This window comes from Maylandia zebra, linkage group LG10 (genome assembly GCF_041146795.1).
Source record: "Maylandia zebra isolate NMK-2024a linkage group LG10, Mzebra_GT3a, whole genome shotgun sequence".
NCBI classification, from domain to species: domain Eukaryota; kingdom Metazoa; phylum Chordata; class Actinopteri; order Cichliformes; family Cichlidae; genus Maylandia; species Maylandia zebra.
In genome coordinates this window covers 12,365,836-12,388,320 of record NC_135176.1, presented here as the reverse complement: position 1 = coordinate 12,388,320, position 22,485 = coordinate 12,365,836, and the positions used below count along the sequence as shown (strand labels likewise).

General features: G+C 40.5%; 1 protein-coding gene across 10 annotated transcripts in view; it reads left to right on the top strand.

The window, feature by feature from the left end:
* The window catches only part of LOC101486592 (glutamate receptor 3), an 82,990-nt gene that overhangs the window by 58,815 nt on the left and 1,690 nt on the right, over positions 1-22,485 (top strand). For 3 of the 10 annotated variants that reach the window (XM_076889052.1, XM_076889053.1, XM_076889054.1), the window contains 6 exons: positions 209-415; positions 3,049-3,422; positions 4,980-5,178; positions 12,930-13,177; positions 13,910-14,024; positions 20,409-20,657. In XM_076889052.1, coding sequence (XP_076745167.1) covers positions 209-415; positions 3,049-3,422; positions 4,980-5,178; positions 12,930-13,177; positions 13,910-14,024; positions 20,409-20,654 — 1,389 coding nt within the window. In that variant the 3' untranslated portion in view covers positions 20,655-20,657. Of the gene's footprint in view, positions 1-208; positions 416-3,048; positions 3,423-4,979; positions 5,179-12,929; positions 13,178-13,909; positions 14,025-19,193; positions 19,341-20,408; positions 20,658-22,485 lie in introns of those variants that run through there. The other 7 variants (XM_004573355.4, XM_004573357.4, XM_076889058.1 and 4 more) reach the window with 5 other exon arrangements.

Below are 22,485 nucleotides of genomic sequence, written 5' to 3'. Positions count from 1 at the left end.
CCCACCCCACCCCTTCAGTCCTCCACTTACGTGCCCGTACATGTGTTTAACCTGTGTTTGTCTTTATTCATATGTTCCCCTCATCTGTTGGTGCCCTGCACGTGTGCATGCAGCAGTACCAATAAAGGCCTCATGTGACCCATATGGTTTGGTCACTGTGGATGTGATCTTGCTTTACCATGAACTCAAAATTATGTCTAATTAACAGGAAGCTCCATATGTGATGTACAAGAAAAACTATATGCAGATGGAGGGGAATGACAGATATGAAGGCTACTGTGTCGATTTAGCTTCTGAAATTGCAAAACATGTGGGGATAAAGTATAAGCTGTCAATAGTGCCCGACGGGAAGTATGGAGCCAGAGATCCAGAGACCAAGACGTGGAACGGGATGGTGGGTGAACTAGTCTATGGGGTAAGTGTCAGCCTGCCTGTGTTTCTGTAAACTGTCCGTCTTTTGTCATTGTTTGTGACTCAGCTCGTCACACAAAGCACATAGTAAAACATCCAGTTTTATCAGATTAACCAAGTTTTTTCTTGACCAAAGTAAGTTTGTCTATAGCCAATTAATCCCTTAAAGCTTCAGTCATATGTCATAGAAAACAGTTTTACACTTCCGTATTTTTCGGATTATAAGGCGCACTGTCGATGAACAGGTCTGTTTTCATACATAAGGAGCACCGGATTATAAGGCGCATTAAGCGAAACAAAACAGATAAGTCAAACTTTAGTCAACTCATTCTTCTTGCTTCCTCCACTTCCGTACCATTGATTCATTATGTTTAATTCTCTCGCAGCTGCTCTATTCCCATGTTGTTGCAGTATATTAATGACTAACCTCATATTGTGGATGGATTTTCTCAGTTGTTCTCCTGACTGAAGTTTGGTCCGTTTACAGCATCCTGCCATGCGATTGCATTTGTCCCTAACCATCGGGAACCCTCATGTGACTTTTATCAAGTGGAAAAAAGTTAGCGTTCATCCTCCAGCTTTACTGTGTTTATGCTATGCTAACAGCTATATCGCTAGCAATCACGTAGCACAGCGGTCCCCAACCCCTGGGCCTCGGACCGGTACCGGTCCGTGAGTCGTTTGGTACCGGGCCGCAAGAGTTGAGGCTCAGGTGTGAAATGTATAGTTTTCAGGGTTTTTATCGGTTTTCAGCGTTATTTTGTAATTGTTTTTATCGTTTACTCGGTTTTCCTGGGTCTTTTCACGTGTGTTATGAATAAATTTTCTTTTTTTCGGTACCGGTACTAGTTTTATTTTGTTGTATTTATCTGCGACACCTTAAAGGCCATTCCATGAAAATATTGTCGGGCATAAACCGGTCCGTGGCGCAAAAAAGGTTGGGGACCACTGACGTAGCACATCATTATATACCAGCTGGCCCAACTTCAGTAACCCTACAAAAGTCACTACTGTTTAGTTTTCTGTCTTCATTTATGTTGGAAGTGAAAGCAGAGCTGTACGTTTTAATTCTTTCAGAACTCTCTCAGTCAGAACATGCTATATCATGTTTAGGTGGAAACTAGCGAGCTAACTTCATGCTAACTTGTAATTCTGTTAAATTTAATGTTTTCATGGATGCCTGGATGTTAAACTTAATTGTTACACCTGGTAAAGCAGTAACGCTGATCATTTTATTAAAGATGAAAGAATTTAGACAGTTTTTAACTCTCAATGATGCCGCAGTGTTCGTTTGACTTTAGGACCTGAAGTGAACTGAGTTTTGGACCCAGATTACTCCGCGAGGTGAGGCTTCTGACTACGGTAGCCGTAATGCTCCGACAATCCATCAAGTGGTGCAGCGTCGTAGCTTACCGAAGTCGTACTAACATATTTATGACAGATTTTTGTGCGCAATGAACCGCATAAAATCAATTCGAGGTCAGTAATCACAACCAGAATTCATACATAAGTCGCACTGGATTATAAGGGGCACTGTTGATTTTTGAGAAAATTAAAAGATTTTAAGTGCGCCTTATAGTGTGGAAAATACGGTACATAAGAATAAATTTAAAACAAAGAAAAATAAACATATTTATCTGGAGAGTGACTCAGTTTTAGAAATCCCTCCTTCTCCTGTAGAATCCACTCAACTGAGTTTGTCATGTGTCTCGTGGATCACTCACAGCCGAACTGGCTTGAACAAGACAATTTGCATCTTTTATGAGGCCTCAGCTGCTGAACGAACGATGCTAAAACATCTCACACGGTTGACTGCAAATGTAAAAAGATATGCATGCAGACGGTGATTCGGTGCCTGATTCACAATCTGACACCTGTAGTTTCTGCCGTTATGTCTACAGCAGTATTAATAGCTGGACCGACAGAGATTGCCATCTATTTTAATTGAACGAGCCGTGACAAGGCCTCATCTAAATTTGTGCATCAACACTAATTTTATATTGCTGCCAATTAACTGCTGGGACGTAAATTCACAATGAACAATAGGCAGCTGCTTTTGCCTAAGACCCCTCCTGAATTTATCAGCGACATGAATCCTTTGTGTTCAGTTTTCTTTAATGTGGATTACGTTACACAGCGCGGTCAGTAAGACCAGAAAAGCAATATTGAAGCAGTAGTCTATTCTGTTCCAGTCACTGCAGACATTTGTCAGCATTTGTTTCTCATACTAACTGATGAGCCTGAAAGGCAAAGCAGAGGATCTGTTGGAGGTGAATTTAACAGGCTGATTCACATTTCATGAACTGCTTACATAAGCTCATCCACCTCTGTCTTCCAACCCTCCGCTTGATTCATGGAGGAGATTTGGATCGAGACAAAGACATTAACAAATGCTGAGTGACTCATTTTTAAATAGCAGATCCCCTCTGAAGGGCTTTATCACAGGTCTGCTATTCAGTATATACTAAGCTGTGCCATTTCACAATGTTCATTCTGTTTACTCTGTGAATGTGCTGGGAGTTTGAGTTGGTTTGAGGTTTATCAATATTTACTCTTTTACAGAATTTAACGCTTTGTTTGGTTATTATTTCTTTTCTGTTAGACTAAATCCCTCTGTGCCTCCTTCCATTTTCACAGAGAGCTGACATAGCTGTGGCACCACTAACTATAACGTTGGTTCGAGAAGAAGTGATAGACTTCTCTAAACCCTTCATGAGCTTGGGCATCTCCATTATGATTAAGAAGCCCCAGAAGTCCAAGCCTGGGGTGTTCTCCTTCTTGGATCCACTGGCCTATGAGATTTGGATGTGTATAGTTTTTGCTTATATCGGTGTGAGTGTGGTGCTCTTCCTGGTGAGCCGTTTCAGCCCTTATGAGTGGCATCTGGACGAAAACGATGAGGCCAAAGACCCTCAGAGCCCCCCTGACCCTCCAAACGACTTTGGGATTTTTAATAGCCTGTGGTTCTCCCTGGGTGCCTTCATGCAGCAAGGATGCGATATCTCACCAAGGTTGGTTTGTTGTGTTCACTCCACCACATCTCCGATGTCCTTGTCATCTCTCGTTGCATTTTATAGTCCCATACATGCGTTCCCATCATGCATTGGTGCATATAGGTTATTTTGAGCTTCACTATTAGGGCTGTCCACCTAACCTCGTGCTCCACTTCACTGCACTTTCCTCCCATTTCTATATGAGCAAGAAACCATCATCAACTCGTCATCTTTGTGTTTTGAAGCTGCATGCTGGCAGCAATGCTTTGCATCCACAAAATAACTTATATCCACCATGCTGAGGGCTGTAAAATGCACAGGGGTCATTACATTTCATTTAAAGTAGGGACTTGATTTCCTCTTGACTCTTGGAGGGCTACCGTGTTTTTGCTGCATGTCCCATTTTACGGTCATCAACTTGGTGCATATAGGGTATATTGTGTGGAAATGATATCAGTTCCATAACTATATATTTTTCCAACACAATGGCCATCCAGTCATACCCTCTACTCATTCACTCATCCATCCATCCGTTTACTCATCACTGTTCTGGCATCTCTGACTTCTTCAAGGATTCTTGTTCTGACACTTCCTCTTATTTGACTTTGGAAGATTGTAGAGAAGCTGGTTGAAGAGCTAAAGCAAACTAATTTGACCAAAGGTTCTCACAGATTTTCCCAACGTTTCATGGAATAATTAAACGGGTGATATGTCAAATATGTTCTTGTTTTTATTTTATTGGACTTTTAACTCTGAGTTTTTTAATGTTATGTTTAAAGAAAAAAGCAGAGAAGGCACCACTCCTGAAAACCTGGAATTTGCAGATTTCTCAGTCTCTAACACCTCACTGGGAAAAAAAAATCAATTAAGCAGCAAATGAGGGATTTTATGTTGGCTTCAAAGTACATGCAGTTTTTGAATTAAAACTGCTGATGCTGTAATTTTTGCTAAATTATTCCTTATAGCTCCGACACAGACCAGCAGTTCCCAGGCTACTCTAACAAGAGGAAATGTATTCTCTGATTTCCAATCCTTAATCACACCTTCTGTTGCCTCTAGGGCATTTTTGTGGCTAAAGCTTTAAATCTGGTTCAACCACATTTTAACCAACTAATCTCTTATGGAAATTGATCTTACTGTGATTTTCTTTTCAGGATTAACTCCATTTATGAGCAATTTTCAGATAACACTGGTAGAGTCCTCACACAGCATCTCTGAAACACACTGTAGGTCTGGTGAAGTGACCGTGAATACACAAGAACAAAAATATAAAAACGAACTAAGAAAACAATAAATTAAGAGAAATCCAGAGCAGCGCATCTGCAATGCAGGGATTCACTGCGATTGAAGTGCGTCCTCATTTAAACAGAGGAATGAGAGTTCATCTGAGAGCAGCCGAGTCAGTATGTGTGTGATCGTTAAAGCAGAGGACCAGAGAGAATAGTCAAATTTGAAATTACGTACCCGGGGTTGAACTGCGAGGTTCCTTCCTCCCCAAAGTGTTGATGTGAGCATGCTGATTTCCTGTCTCTACCTCTGCTCTTTTTTTCCTTTTCCTTTTTTTACTCCTCTTAGGTCTCTGTCCGGCCGTATCGTGGGAGGAGTGTGGTGGTTTTTCACCCTCATCATAATCTCTTCCTACACGGCCAACCTGGCTGCCTTCCTCACCGTGGAGAGGATGGTTTCTCCCATTGAGAGTGCCGAGGATCTGGCCAAGCAGACAGAGATCGCCTATGGGACTTTAGACTCCGGCTCCACTAAGGAGTTCTTTAGGGTGAGTGTCTCAAATGCCTGTCGCTATCCTGCTGCTGCACTGTATAAACTGACCTCTTTTTAGGTGAATAAGCCTCTATAGCTGTGCTGTGTGTTTTGAACCATTACCTGCCAGGTAAATAAATAAATAAATCCAAAGACTCATTACTAAAAAAAAAACCTTAAACTACTTTTTCTTGATGCAGCACTTTCAAACTACTGAAACCAGACCAACTGTATAACTACATCTAATGAATTCATTATTAAACCTAAAAGAAATTAAACATTAGTAAAAACACAAACAGCTGTGCGACAGTTGCATGCGTTTCTTTTGTTTATCGATTTAAAAGTGCTGCCCTGAAATGAATAACTATGCTGAGCTCATATTTCTTTCAGAGAGGAGCACCAGTCCGCTTGTGACTGCCACTGAAATAAATGATGGCATTAGGCTTCAGAGGCAGCGCCTGTTATCAGCCTGTTCACAAATCCATTTTGTCCACAAAATTAACTTTGGTTATCAAAATAATTTTTCCCAGCTTTTTGGCAAAAGGAATAATTCAGCTATGAAACTGGGACAGTAATGCTTCCTCGTGCGGCCATCTGCAGTGCCATTAATCAGACTTTGATTAGCCTCACTGTGTCTTCGCTAATTTACTCAAAAGTGCTTCAGAAGCAAAAAGAAGAAGTACAAAAATAAACGCCTTATAAAAAGAAACAGATCAGGCAACTGGTTAGTGTTTATCGTTTAGAAAAGCAGGTAAGGTAATTTAAAAGCCTGCATGTTAATTAATGCTATTATCATTTTGAAACTGATGTATCTGATTGTGTAGATGTAGCTCTGTCTTAGCTTCTTAATCGCTGCCAGATCTTAGATGTCCTCAGGAGGATGTAGTTAAATGAAGTGATTGTTCAGTCTGAGTATCGAACACGTTTTTGTCTGTCTTTGAAACTTTGGAAAAACTTTAAAGAGAAACTAGAAAATGTCATTATAATTCCAATTTGCTGGCCTCTGTCACAAAACTGCAATCTCACAATAGACGCTCTATTCCTTGGAAATGGAAATGTCATTCACATCCGATGTCCAGCTCTGAGCTGTGTCTATTTTTAGTCCCAGTCGTTCTCTTGGTGTGATTGCTTGGAGTGAGTCTGAGACATTTCGGTATATACAAACCCAGCTCTCCCTTTGGACTCGAGAGTGATCGGGATGCTTCAGACGGCATCATTTCACAGTTATGAAACCACATCCTACAATCTCTTCTGAGATTTACAGACAGCATAAATACAGCATGTTTCTCTGTGTCGGGTTGGGTTATTTGCTGCTGGCTGGAGGGCTTTCTTGTTAGGACAGAGTCAGTCCAAGCATAATCAAATTAAAGCATGCATGCAGAAAACAATCGCAGACAAAAGAAGAAAAGATTCTGATTATATTTTAACTTCGGGATGAAAGAGCATTGCTTTTGTTTATCGTGTTTAACTCCAGTGAGGGAAGGGTTTTGCAGGGATCTAACCAAGTGTAATATCTGACCCAAGAGGTTTACAAAGGTGTTCAAGCAGAATAGCTCGATCTGCTGTGCAAAACTGACCCGAGGTCTGAAAGCACAGAAATGGAGCAGTCAGTATGATCGGTGCCAAGGAGGTCTGTAACTTGATGTCTCCTGCAGTAAATGAAAGTATGAAAAATGGGCCTGTTTAGAAAAGTGTCATGGTGCAAAGGAAATCTTCGTCCCAAAAAGTTGAGGCCGACTGGGAAATGATAAAGTCTCGACTCGTCTGTTTGGGAAATTTAGAAGGATTTGGTTTTCGATAAAAATGCAAAACAAAACAGCAAGTCACTTATCTGTCAGAAATTCAGTTTCATTTTACTGGCTTATATCCAAACTCCGCTTGTACAAGGCTGTTGTTATAGCTATAGACAGACAGAAGTGTGGTGGAGTTGAGTTTGCCAGTTTTAAGTTGTTCCTATTATCCATATCTGCGCTCAGTTCAGTTCCACCAGCCGATTGGAGTCTTTCAGTGTCGCATTTCAAGCTTCCTCCTCCAGTACAAAGACATGCATGTTAGGTCAGCTGGGGATTCTAATTTGGATGAGAGTGTGTTAGCTCTGTGATACACTTGTGACACGCCTCTTGCCCTGTGACAGCTGGGATAGGCTCCAGCGCCTCCACAACCCTGACTTGGATAAGCGGAAGTAAATAGATGGCTGGAAAACAGAAGCCGTTGTCTATTTGCCTTATTTGCTTATCATTCTGCAGTATATTACAGATGACTGACACATCTAGCAGCCTTAAAAAAAATATCTCATTCACATCTGTTGAATGAGACATTTTTTACAAATAGATATTAAATTGAATATTTTAGTGGCTTCCTGGTGAGTCATTGCATTGAAGGCAGCACCATAAGCAGCAGTTCCTCTCTGTAGATGCTCTAATCTGTGATGTATTAGACAGGATGTGATTTATCAAAGGTGCTCCTGAGGAGATAATTGACAGACATGTAGTGACTTTGTCTTGAGTGAAAAATATGGGCTCTTTCTGCATACAAACTGGAAATGCCAACGCAGAGGAGCGTTTCTGATGAAAGGTTTTTGAAATCTGGAGATTAGACACTAATGATTAATAGAAGCTATCAATGCATTTCAGCCTGATCATCAAAGAGGATGTATCACTTAATACAGATAATACATGCTCCTAGGGCTCATAATATATGATGATAACCAGTATGCTAATAATTAAACATACGCTTTAATTATTTGTTCTGGTCCTCAGAAAGGTTTTTTGTCAAGCCCCTCAGCTTTTTAAAGCATTGCAGAGGTAGTTTTATTTAGAATAGATGCAAATTTCTCATATCTATTTTGTGTCTTTCTTTCTGCCATTCTGCCATTTAAACCTTCCATTGTATATGGAGTTGTATAAATATGTATAATATTTAAAAAGATAAGTAAAAACATTTTTGGAGACATTTTTGGAACTACACCTATTTGCTACTTGTGGACTAATTAGGAAGCTAGCTTAGTATGAATAGACAGCTACTGTACAGCTTGGTTCTCTCCAAACCTAAAAAATTTTACTAGTATCGTTAAAGTTCATTAAAGTATTAAAACCATATGTAATGTCACAGACTGGTTTGTGAACAACTGTTCACAAAAGAGACCATAATTGAATGATAGTGTTGTTTTTTTATGCTGATTATAGCAAGCTTGTTTAACAAGGTACTGAACTGTCTGTGGGACACAACCTGTCTCCAATCAGTCAGTCTCTCTGAGACAGATTGGCGAATGTTTACAAATAGTTGTCTAATCTACAAAGGTGGATAGATTGCTAACATGCTGCAATCAGTCATCCTGTGCTGATTAGTGCATCTCTTTGCAATTCAGTGGTTGCATTCTAGTTATAATCCTTTATAAAAGTATTGTTGCCAGAGGTTTCTTCCTGTTAAAAGGGAGTTTTTCCTTCCCACTGTCGCCAAAGTGCTTGCTCATAGGGGCTCATATGATTGTTGGGTTTTTTTCTCTGTATGTATTATCGTAGGGTCTACCTTACAATAAACAGCGCCTTGAAGCGACTGTTGTTGTGATTTGACGCTATATAAATAAAATTAGAAAGTAGAAAGTAGCTGCCATGCCATTTTTCACTACATCACCATTTGTGGAGAAATTTATGAATTTCAGTTTCAAATCTATAAATTTTTGGCTCGACTCTGAATGGAAGTACTTAATGGGAATTTCTTTCTATGCAGACAGCAACAGAGTTGCAATTATTGCAGATTTGTCACAATTAATCACCATATTACCAAAAGCAGATTTCATGTAATCGCCAACTTGACCCCATTCAGTTGCAAAATGATCTCTCAATTTAACAAGTTAAACCATAAGAAGTATTACCTCCCTGTACAGCTGCTGGCTATATAGCGAGAGATCAAAGCCACTCTATATACGAGGTGTAAATATGTTTATTATTGTTGTGAAGTTCTGAAATTTTAACGTAGAGGTTTAAGAGGATTGACTCTTGGCACAAGGCTCAGGTGGCCAGATTTGAGAAACCACTGTTAGCTTCACCTCTTTACAGAAATTATTAAAATCTGCTATATATTATAGGTATTGGGATATTTTTTGATTAATTTTTGCACATAATCTGTCCTGAGCTTCACTCTCTAGTGTGCAACAGTTTACAGAGTATGGTGAACTGAACCAACTAAATTTAGCTTGTTGCATTTCACTGTGTTGTGTACAGTGATCAGATGTTAGAGTGGGGAACGAGCGCATGAGCGAAGCAATATTAAAGATCATTTTAATAACAGCTTTGTGCTAAATGAGCCATGCTTCTGTTTGGTTGCTTTCTTAATTTATTTCCACTGATCATGAACATACAGTAAATGAGTTGTAATTATATCCTTAACCATGCATGTAACTAAATATTGAACGCCACTATATAAAAACACCAAAAAGAGTGCACATGCTTTGCTTTGGCCCGTTGTCTTCGTTTTGAGATGCCAGCAGCGTGTCAGACACGCTCAGGGCCATGAGTCACTCTTAGCTCTGTCAGCTGCTGAAAGACAAACTGGTTGCTGGAAGAAGGACTACTTCATTTTCAGAATGGATGACGGGCAGTAAACCCAAATTTCTCACTGGCCGGAGGACGTGACCAGCTTGTCATATTCTCGATGTTGTGGTTACACCAGTAATTAATTGAGAATAATTTGTCTCAGTTAAGCCACCGTGGTGAGAAGATTTCGCAGCGCTTATATCAGTTTGACAGCGTGAGGAGTTTCACAGATTTCCGCACAGATGACCGGCCTACTTCTGACAAGCATACATTTACATGCAACCCAGAGAAGAATTGCAGTTTGCTCACTATGGTCAGACCTGTCATCAGCTATTATTGTCATGCTAACAGTGTTTACATGAACACTCCACTGAACTGAAATCGTGCATATGTCAAGAATGATTCACTTACTAGCCCGAGCCCACAATCCATTACATATCTGGTGAATTATTTATGTTGCCGTACACGTTGCCGAGCTGACACAGTTTGTCAGTTCACTCTGATGTTTTCATTTACTCTCACCTAATAGAAATAATGGAAGACTGACTCACATGACTACTGAACATACAATCTGGAACAAACCGGTCGCACAGACGCTGTTAATAAATATGAGTTCAAGCCAAAGTTCCCTCTGAGATTCATCTCTCACAGCCAAGTGCAGGTCGCATTAGCCCAGTTTAATGTAGCCTCGTTTTTTTCCCCTCTCCTCTCTATTGTAGACAGCTGTGTACTCCTACTCCCTGGTGCCCAGCGATCAGCCTCTCGCTGGCCATTTTTAGCAGCGTACTGAGTGTCAGAGTAGGGCCGTGCTGTGCATGTCTGTAGCTGCTCCAGATGGCAGCTGACTGGGCCACAGAGGTGAAGCCGTCAGACTTGAAGTTAGCGGGTCAAATAAGTTAAAGAAGATGCCATTACAAAAGGAGTTCTTGACACTGTCAAAGAAGAGTGTATTTCAGATCACCCATGCACAGCATGTGAAGAAGAAGTACTAGAAAGGTTTTTTTCCCTTTTTTTGTTTTCCTGGTGAGTCACAACTCGTGTTATTTCTGTGTTTGCGGTACAATTGGTGTGGATGCATACTGATCCATACTGAACACTAAAGCCAAAACAACAAAAAAGACAACCTGCTGATTTTTCAGGTATTTAAAAATAAATAAAAAGGGGGGGGAGCTGTGCAGACGCCTGACTCAACCAGTCATTTTAGAGATTTAAAAGGAGTTCAAAAAGATTTTTGTAGCTTCTGTAGCTTCTTTTAAGTGCAGGTGGACTGATGCAGTTCCTTCTTGACCTTAAACACATCAACGTAAAGCAGGCTCCAAAATCAAAACACATGCACAATGTGTTGCATGCATACATAGTGTTTGCAACTAAGTTTGTGGAGTGTGTGGAGCCTCATCACAGCTTCTATAGGGTGGGAGGCGAGGTACCCTCTGAACAATAACACAATAATTCAGACTCACATTCACACCTATGGGACATTAACTATCAACAGTTACCCTAACTCCACTGACTGCATGTCTTTGAACTGTGGGAGGAAGCCGGAGTATCTGGAGAGAATCCACACATGCAAACTCCACACACTAAAATTCAAAAACGGTACATAAAAAGCAGCTTGTGTGGATTTTTTTTAATGCATCATTTTCTAACCTTTTATCTTTGCAGCTATTATATGACACACACCGTGCTATTAACATATATATAACAATAATATTCCATAAATAATAAAGTAATAAATAAATAAATAATATAGTGTTGTAAGCCAAAGGGAATAAAGATTGGCTGTTTTACAGGTGAACATGCAAAATAACTCTCTGTTCTTAAGTTTTCAGTATATTTTTAGCTGCTGCTTGATGCAGTAGCTCATGACCTAAACAGCTACATATGCACAGTACCGGCAAATTCAATCCATGCATCGATGTACAAACAGATTGATTTGAATAAAATCTCAACCGTGATGGCGGCGACTGTGATGAGCTGTGACCTGCTGGCAGGAACATAAACTGTGGCGGAGGTCACTCCTGCTTATCGATACTGATACCAAACATGTGCTGCATGTTACTTCTGCTGAGCTGCCAGGTTGTCAGACTTCAGGCTGCTGGCAAGGAGCCCACTACCTCTGCAGCACCGTTTGCACTTAAAGGGTAAATCCACTCTGAATTACAAGCAGCACATGTCTGTTAGTGCAGCGCTCAGTACGCGATGAGATCTGTGAGGTCACAGCAGGTGTGGTAACAGCTCGAAACACCTGCAGCAGCTATCTTCCCTGCGATTCAGAGCCGAGCTAGTTAGGAGTTTTGGAAAATACACTTACTTTCTTGCTGAGCGTTAGATGAAAATATTGATACTACTCATGTCTGTGCACTAAATATAGAGCTGGAGCAGGGAGCTGTGTGAGCGTGACTTCCCTCCCGCTGTCTTGGAGGCGGTCCTAGCCTATATTAGAGGGCAGTTGGCCGGCATAGGAGGGTCGTCAGCTAACACAGCTCACCTGGACCCCTCCAGCCTTTGAAAACTGGCCGCAACTCCTGGCATCAACCGTCTTTAGTGTTTGCACACACACATCCACATGCTGCTGTCCTTTGGCTGAAATGGCTCGTTTCTTCATTCCAGTGTTTTTTTATTTTTTTTGTTTGGATGGGGGGAGTTTAGTTTTAATCAATTCAATTTTACCTGTCAATCTCTTGCACGTACTCACTACTTGTAACTTTCCCTCAGCCACTTTGTGACTGTTGCCAGTCTTGTCATGAGTACATATTGAAAACTGAGGTGTAACCTGTTAATTAGAGACCATCAGAGGTGCCTTGAGAGTATATTTGGTGGCACTAATTGTTCATTTAGCAGCTCGGACCAGAATAAAGCGTTACATTTTTGAGTCTTCCCCCCCTAAATACAGCAGCTAATAACTCTAATAGGTGTCTGAGGGGGAAAACGTTGACAATATAATGTTTTTGATATCTTGGCTGTTTTTTATAGTTGGATGACAGAGTTCTAATAAAGTATGAGAAACGTGTGGGAAACAGAAGTTTCAGCCTCTTGCCACACCTCGGTTATTTTGCACAAATCCCGATAACATCCTTGCGGCTCCGGCTCCACACTTAAAGTCCAGACCTGTATCAATATTATCATGTAACTCGGACTCCCAGCAGCTTCATGCGATTGTTTTCATGGTTGTTACTGTGCACCTTGACCTTAACTGTCTCTCTCTCTTCTCTCTCTGTTCCCCTGAATGCAGCGCTCCAAAATAGCAGTTTATGAGAAAATGTGGTCGTACATGAAATCTGCCGAACCCTCAGTGTTTGCCAAGACAACACCAGACGGGGTTTCCCGGGTACGAAAGTCGAAGGGCAAGTTTGCCTTTCTTCTCGAATCCACTATGAATGAGTACATAGAGCAGCGGAAGCCATGCGACACCATGAAAGTGGGCGGCAACCTCGACTCTAAGGGCTACGGTGTGGCCACACCAAAAGGCTCTGCATTAAGGTGGGTGGGATATTATAACAATATCCTCCATGTTGTTATAGTATTCCACCTACCCTGATGTTTCCTTTTCTCATCCTCTTCTTCTTAAGCCCTTTGTTTTTTTCCCCAAGTGCATCTCCGAGTGAAACATGTTATGAGTTATCTGAATTGAATCACACACATTGAGCCATTTTTGATTTCCTGTCCCACATATCTGGTTTGTGTCTGTTGTTTTCTCCTGTTTCTTCAGGTTATCAGTATATTAGTCACATCGACGTACGCACGTGCCACTTTCCCTCCATCCTCTCGTTTGTGTTGTCTCTTCTCCTTCTCAGCTTTCCTTTCTTCTCCTTTCTGTGGTGCCCCCCCCCTCCTCTCTTTTTCCCCTTTCTTTTCCTTTTAAAAATATTTCTTGAATTAATTTGCTAGTTACAATGCTGGTCTGTCAGTTGTGATGAATGTTAAGCTGCATGCTAGATGTTCTTGTTTCTAAATGATCAATGACAGAATGTCCCCATCCCGCACACTTCAGTTACAAATGTAACCCTCCATGCCACCTCTCTAATATTTAACGTTTTCTTTGCTGTAAAAATGCTTCTTACCCTTCCACACCAGTGAAATTCTTTACCAATTTGTCCCTCCCGTGCTCCCCTATGAACCATTGATATTTATCACTATTTCTTACTAATATTCTATATTAGATTTCTCACGGACCTGTTCATTTTCTTACAAGTTATGTTTTATCGTTTCAAGAAATGCTGTTAACCTGGCAGTGTTAAAACTGAATGAGCAAGGCCTCTTGGACAAATTGAAAAACAAATGGTGGTACGACAAGGGAGAGTGCGGCAGCGGGGGAGGTGACTCTAAGGTCAGCCTCAATGTCACCAAAGTCGGGTATCCTAGAACAGAGTAATCGGCAAGGCTGTCGTCACGGAGTGTAGCATTTGGGGCCAATCACGTGTTTAGAAGTTACTCGTCATTACCTGTGGCTTTACTATTATTTATTATGCAACAGTGATCAACTGGGAACCCTTTGCTTGGCTAATGGAGGAGGAAAAAAAATGTGAGCTAAACCAGAGGTATGTGACGCAGGAGGTAGGAAAGGCAGTGGGTAAAGCTGTGCTCGTGACAGAGTAGTTTTTGGTCTGTGGTTATGAAAGATGGAAACTTTAATTTTTCTTCTGTTTTTTATATCTACAGACCAACATGAATGTTCTTTAAAACTAACGCTAGAAAGAGTGAATAAAATGTACGTGCACTCTCCAATCTGCTGCTTGAACCGCTAGGGCAGACACAGGAAACAGCGTTGTCTTGAGGGGACTAAGCATTGCAGGCAAACGTGAGAATTCTAATGACAGAGTGGCGACTAATGATCCAAACTTTTTTTTTTTTGTCCGACATCCTCTCACTGAAATCCAGAGTAAGACTGACAGAAACCTTTGCTTGGTCTTGATCAAAGGCCAGTCAAAGAACTTTCCCTGGCCATCCTGACCTGGCAAACCCTTCAACGGTAGAGTGTAAGATATGACCAGGGGCTCCATTTGTGCAAGAGGATTTGATTTGTGCTTACATCTTCTCACCAAGTTACTGTTTTGTAATAGCTAAAAAGTGTAACTGAATTTTGTGAAGATGCTTTCAGTCCTGAAAGTGAGACTATGCAACGTTTCCTTATTAGCCCATTATTATAACCATAAGAGTTACTCACATACAGGACAATGACATGCTGGACTTATCACAGGGGCGTAATTTCAATACAACTCCCCCAATAAAATTATGAATTATCTTGAATTATCTTGCATAAATAGACTGTTGATTTTCTTTACTCATTTCAGGTATTACCAGGAAAATTGTTGCATGTTTTATCATCTGGGAATTTACCCAGATTTATTTATTTATTGCGACCGAGATCTTCGACCCCCCAATATTCAGCACAAAGTTACGCCAATGATGTATCCTTTTCTTGTTTATCGGTCACATGATAAAACTCACACTAGATGTAATTCAAAGCTCATTACACTGTCTTTGAAAGGTTATGTAGTCTCACTTTCTCTGTTAAGTTAAAACAAAAAAGAGAAATTAAATGATAATAGAGGACATTAGCTAATTATTACTGTAAAGCATGTCTTGCTTTTTCATACTGTGTGCACGCGCATACTAACTTACATCACTTCAAACTTTGCAGAGGAGCTGCAACCTTTCTTTGCACATCAGTGTTTTTCAAATATTGACACTGATGACATATATATATATATATTCCCCCCCCCTTAATCAAATCAGTTGTACAAACTTAACATAAATGAGGCCCCTGATCTTTTGTTTTAGACACCAGGATCTAGACTCTGGATCCATCTCTGCCTCTGCTCTTCAGCTTGCATCATGACCACAGTACACTTGACATATTAAGAGAGAAGAGACAGGACGAACTTTCCTGTTACTGACTCTGGTCGTCCCATTCCTGAGTGAGCAGGATATGGATACTGCCAGAGGGGGTAACGCAAAGAAACCGTCTCCTCTCACTGGCAACTGTCCTCTGTCCCTTTATGTCCGGTTAGAAAGAGAGCAGCTGATCAGTGCAACAGTATCACTCCGGACTGCCACATTTCTTTGTCCTTGTTTCACTTTCAGAAACACCAGTGTTGGCAATTCAGCAATAATATGGAGATATATTGTATGTGAAGACCACTGCTGTTATCACTGGGAGTCCTCAAATGAAATTCAGCACATACATGTATATGTATAGACTACATATCACATATATTTTAAAATGTTTTCATGTTTTTCTACTCTGAGATATTCTAAATTTATTCAGTGAAGCTGAACTAATTTAAACCTTTTATATTTGTTCCTGTGGGTTATTTTGGTATTGAGTGATTTTGCATGAGTTTTTTATGTTCTTCTTTGCTGTCTTGAATGTTTTCCCCTCTTTTCTGTATTCCTGTCCTGCAGAGAGTGTGAAAGGTAAAGTTGTGAGGTCACTTAAATCACACAGTAAAAGAATCACCTGTGCAAATTTGTATCAAATCCTACAAAGCACTAAAACTTGTGAAATTTTAAATTTCACATGTCTTAGCACAGAACCAAGCATAAGCAAAAGGGGTGAACCCACACCTCTTTGATGGAGGCACACTGACGCTGGAGATTAATTATTTAGCTTCACAAATGTAAGATGTTGTATTCCATTGCAACAGCCTGTACAGGTGTTCGTTATATTCTTTTTCAGTCCCGCACTTTGTCACGGGGGTTGGGCTTATACTTCTTTTAAGGACTGATGCAATGAAAATCCTATTTCATAAGTCAGCTACAGATTTCACATGTGGCTCTGCAGACAGATTTAGGCTGTTTACACATACATTTGTTAAGATTCCTGGAGGAAATTATGCCTAATAATCACAGATTTCAATGAAATCTAATTGACAGCGGATGCATCATTAATTTCCCTTTTAAATAATTAGGCAATCAAAAGTGAGATAAAAACAGGCATCTGTGGACTATAACAATGAACCATATTGGGTTTTTGTTTTTTTCACGTTAAAATAACATTTTTGAGTATTTATAGCATGCCAGCTGTTGAACGATTAAGACATGTAACAGTACTGTCGCATTTTTTAACATTTAAGCAAATCAGAGAGTTGAAAGCTGTCAAGTATGTAGGTGGGCTGCACAATCTTTTGTATTAAGAATTATAAATACAAATAAGGGAGATAACTGGCAGAAAGTGGTGAAATGGTATATAATGCACAGTTCTAATAGCTTCAAGCAGATATCAGTGTGTCCTTCGATCCTCACTTTCTGCAGGCTCCCATAACAGGAAGCTGGTCTGTAAACATAATGATCGGAAATCTGCTGAAACACATTTGTGACATAGTGTATAAAATGTGTCACCATTCAATTGAATTAGTGAAACTGTTGACAATATAAATGTTTGTATAAAAAAATTAATATAAAAATAATATCTGTTTAAAATATAAGTACCTAATTCTGCAGTGCTGCTTATATTTTCCTTTATAGCATATTACTAAACCCAGTGAGTACTGCTGGCAGCGATGTATTTTTGGCTTTCGGTTTAATTTGGACCATTTGGATCTCTGTTTGCTTTAATGTGAATCAGTTTGATAGATCACCCTTTTTAACTGTTTAGGGTTCGCTCTCAGTGGAGCGAGCCGTGAAATGCTATTACTTCAGAGGTTTGGGACAGCTCCCAGTGTTTGTCTCTCTGACAGTAAATGACAGGTTGAGTTATTTAGCAGTACACACCACAATGCAGCCAACTGTGTGTCTCTGGGGCAAACTATTTACAAACCCAAGCACAATAAAATAGCCCAAAAAAGCCTGTGCCTCCAGCTGCTTCAATAATGTGCTTCTGTGCAGAGGCTGGATATGGATGCATCCGTTTTGTGTTTAGGTTTATTCATATAGGAAAGATTCAGAAAATACATTTGCATTTCTAAACTGTGAGTCTGGGCAGTGGCTGTTGTTTAAAAGCACATGGTCACCACCTGGTGGTGAGCTTGAACCTCTTTATGTGATGACCAGCAGGCTGTTGCAGTCCACCTTGTGAAGTTTTCCCCCTACTGGATGAAAAATCATGTTCATAATTTATAACAAACAGATTTTTTTTAAGCAGCTCAGTGGAGTAGATCATTCTACCCAGAATGCCACGAGGCAGGGTAGATGTTAGCCAATAACAACCAGTCATTATCCTAACCAGCTCGCCGGTTTATGCTAATTACATTTACCACTGTAACCTCTGCTGTGGCCTCTCTTAGTGCACCAAAGTGGAGAATAAATACAGCCAGAAAATCAACATACAAACCACTAGATGTTGCTTCATAAAAAGTGTGTTTGTATTGTGCAGAATGAGGTGCCCTTAAACAGTTATTATGAAAATCATTTAAGTTGGTAGCAGTTGTGCCTGCTCTTAAGTTGATTTCTTTGGTTTGTTGTTCATCCTCATAGTGTCTGTAAAGCTTCTTCTAGATAATACAATTATAAATATAAATGTGTAGGATGATTCCTGATGATTCTGCTTCAGAGGAAAATATTAAACTCTGCCTAACTGCCGACGTTAAATTGGCTCTGACTCTATTGCATTTATAATCATGCGTCTAGCGTCTGCTGTTTGTCTCTGTAGTGTTCAACGCTCAAACAAACTAGTCTCAACTTTGCCCTTCAAAGTGCTCTTCTTGGAGATCAGGACTACAGATCCCTTGCCCCCTGCCCTTTTGTTCTTTTAATATTCATTTATTTTTTATGTATTATTGCAAAACACAAGGCGTATTTGACAAGGGGGAAAACACACACGCACACATACAGTGGTGAGAGCAATATATTGGATGATGATGATGGATTGCATACACTGATCTTTATTTTCTGAAAGGAAACAAGCCTGGAAATCTAGCAGTCGAGGAAATGCAGCATAATGTCTTCCACAAAAAATCCCTGCAAATCACGACTCTGACCTTTGGAGTCAGCGAGTCTCAAAGTAAACAAATAAATCAAGATCGTTTCATGATCCCTCTATAATTTCCTCTCATGTGATTGGTCACTCTGAGTTAAAAGGGGTGATTTTGTGAGACATTAGCCTCCTAATAGCTGTTTATAGAATTGGACTGCTGTTAGTCAGGAAAGGGTTCCTGTTAGATCCACCTTGCTGAACTTCAAAAAGGCTGCCCATAGCAACAACAACAACAAAAAGATAATAATGTGCCCTCAGCAATTACTGCCTCTGTTTTCTTTCATTCCCTGAAAGCTATGCAGCAGCTGCTTTATTCTGCAAGTTTAAATCTTTTTTTTCTTCTTCTTGTGATCAGTGTGTGCCGATTACTCAAAGCGATATAGGTGGGGTCTGGCATGCTAGGTTAGCCATGGATCATGAAAGTCATATTTTTATCTATATACTGCAGTGTTGCTTGCTATCTGTGATATGTTGGCCAGGACCCTACTCTATCGCTTTGTACAGTATAAAGTAGTTTTTAAAAAAGTTGAATAACATAAAATAACATAATACAATGTTATTTATGTTATTTCCCACGTGAAGAACTCCTGTAAACCTTGCAGTATTGAAACTCAGTGAACAAGGCATCTTAGACAAGCTGAAAAACAAATGGTGGTACGATAAGGGTGAATGTGGAACCAAGGACTCTGGAAGTAAGGTCAGTCGCTGCAGGTCTTTTTACACTGATTGCTAAAATGCATTTTGATCTAAATGTTCATACGCAAACATCGAAAGCACACAACAACACATGGAAAACATTCAAAACTAGGTTTGCCCTACACATACCGCAGTGCAACACACACCTACACTTTGAACACGGCTCATTACATTAACTTCTTTGTTTGTAGACAATTCTCAATTTTTAAAATAAATTAAATTTTTTTTGCATGAGAACACACACGTTTTTTTTTTATTCATACCATAAAGTTTTGAATTGAAACCATTATACTGCTGTTTTTCACCCAGACTTGTAGTTTATTGCTGATCTTATTCATTGGTATGTGAAATAGTTTCTCTGGATTTCCCAAAGGCATCCTTATTCTGACAAAGTCCAAACTGACCTTTAAATACCATCTGAGCTCTAAAGTGGTCAAATGGTATTTAATAGTCATGTCTCAAAGATGGAGTGTCAGAGTAAGGAACCTTTTGTTAAAAATTAATTAAAATTAAGAGATTTATATCCTAGAAGTACTTTTTAGGTCAACAAAAAAGCAGAATTTACCTTTTTTTTTTTTTTTTTAGAACTATACAATATATGTTAAAACTCACATACAAATGAATTTCAATATTAGGCTTTTTTTAATAGCAGCAAAATGGTTCAATTCACCTTTACAGCTTGCCACCTTGATTGTTACATATGCAGTGTTTTTGAGGCTAAGTTTAACAGCTATGATAGTGATCTGAGGATTGTAGACCTGTACGACCACGACCGCCTTCCGCTAGACGTGGCCTCGTAAAGAGACCATAAAACAGGCAAAAGATAGCAAGTCTCTCTACATTCACCTTCACAGCCACTTAGAGCACAAATAACTTGAGACTAGAACCTAGACAGATTTGAGTTGCTCCAACTTTTCTCATTTTTAGGTAGCCATACCTCAGAGGGATTTGTAGACAGATTTAGCAGCCTCCTCACAGTTTCTGTGTAGTCATAGCGCAGCAGGGTGTAAATATAGTGTAGGTTTTTATGTTAGTGTGTATGAGGTCAGCCTCAAAGTGCCAGTTAAAAGAAGTCTTAACGGAGGTCTTTACCTTCCCCAGGACAAGACAAGTGCACTAAGCCTGAGCAACGTGGCAGGAGTCTTCTATATTCTAGTCGGAGGGCTTGGCCTGGCTATGACCGTGGCTTTGATAGAGTTCTGCTATAAGTCACGGCAAGAAACCAAAAGACTGAAGCTGGCAAAGAATGCCCAAAACTTTAAGCCGGCCCCTCCTGCAAACACCCAGAATTTTGCCACGTACCGTGAAGGCTACAACGTCTATGGGACAGAGAGTGTGAAAATCTAAAGGGTATGTCTTTTACTGTGACCGTAACCTGTTTAGAAATGTACTGAAGTCACATATAAGTGAAATGTTAAAGTTTTGTCTTCAGATGATTCTCAACTTTTAAACTTGCTTCGAGGTTTTTTTTTGTTTGAAAAAAGAGAAGTTGGAAACCTTTTGAACCATAGACTGTATATAAAAGATGGACGCTTCCAAGTCTGAAAAGTGAATCTTCCTAAACTTACATTAGTGGCCAGCAGGGGGTGAATGCTCCTGCAAAGCAAAGTCAAAATGGAGTGTGTGAGTCTGCCGTGTTCCTCAGTTTCGTCTGTCAGTGATATTAAAGCTGAGTACATGTTAACCCCACTCAGCAGCCAGAGCCTGAACTTCAGCAGGTGCAGCAGTGATGAGCAGTCAGGCTTGTAACGGCCGTTTCTACCTACTGTTTGTTTCTACAGTGGAAACAATGTGTCTTTTTGGGCTGGTTTTCATATTCGTTTTGTGTTGTCGGCTTGTAAAAAATAAAATAAAATCGTATGCGTGTCGTTGTTTGGGCTCCGCCAGGGCTGCCCTTTGTCACCAATTCTGTTCGTAGTTTTTATGGACAGAATTTCTCGGCGTAGCCAAGTGGTGGAAAGCTTTCACTTGGTTGGTCTCAGAATCTCATCTCTGCTTTTTGTGGATGATGTGGTTCTGTTGGCTTCGTCGGGTAATGTCTTCCAGCTCGGACTGGAACGGTTCGCAGCCGAGTTTGAAGCAGTGGGAATGAAAAACAGCACCTCCAAATCTGAGGCCATGGTCCTCGGTCCAAAAAAGGACGGAGTGCCCACTCCAAGTCAGGGATGAGCTCCTGCCCCAAGTGGAGGAGTTTAAGTATCTCGGGGTCTTGTTCACGAGTGACGGGAGAAGGGAACGGTAGATCGACAGATGGATTGGTGCAGCGGCTGCAGTGATGTGGACGCTGTACCGGTCCATTGTAGTGAAGTTGTGCTGAGTGTAACAGGGAAGCTTTCAATGTACCGGTCGATCTATGTCCCCATCCTCACCTATGGTCACGAGCTGTGGGTGCCGACTAAAAGTGGCAGAAATGAGCTTCTTCCGAAGGGTGGCTGGCCTCTCCCTTAGAGATAGGGTGAGAAGTTCAGCCATCCGGGAGGGGCTCAGAGTACTCCCCTCCTCCACATCGAAAGGAGCCAGTTGAGGTGGTTCAGGCATCTGATAAGGATGCTTCCTGAGCGCCTCCTGGGTAAGGTGTTGCGGGCATGTACCACCGGGAGGAGGCACTGGGGCAGACCCACGCTGGAGAGATTATATCTCTCGGCTGGCCTGGGAACGCCTTGGTGTTCCCCTGGACAAGCTGGAGGAGGTGGCTGGGGAGACGGAGGTCTGGGCTTCTCTGCTTAGGCTGCTGCACCCGTGACCCGGCCTTTGATAAGCAGAAGGACATGGATGTATGTATGTATGTGTGTCTTCATAGGAGTAGAGATTTGTGTTGGTGTGGCAGTGTAGGTTTATATTGTTAAGTGGTAATTTTGAAAGTAAGATTCAGGTCATTTTACATGTAACGGGTAGTGTAATGAATTACTTTCAAGGTGGTACTTAGGTAACATACTGCATTACTTTTAAGAAAAGTAACGAGTAATGAGTAATTCAGCAGCTTTTTAAGAAACATCCCAACACTGCTGATGTCACATTAGCTGCATCCCTCCTTTATATACAGTCTGTCTTTAACACACATTCAATTCAGTCTCAGCTTTCTTTTTATAATATTTCACTCTGCTTGACTCTAATCTGTAGCTGATTGTTGATTACCAAGCTTAGTATCTAAAGTAAATTGAACATTTTATCAAGTTTA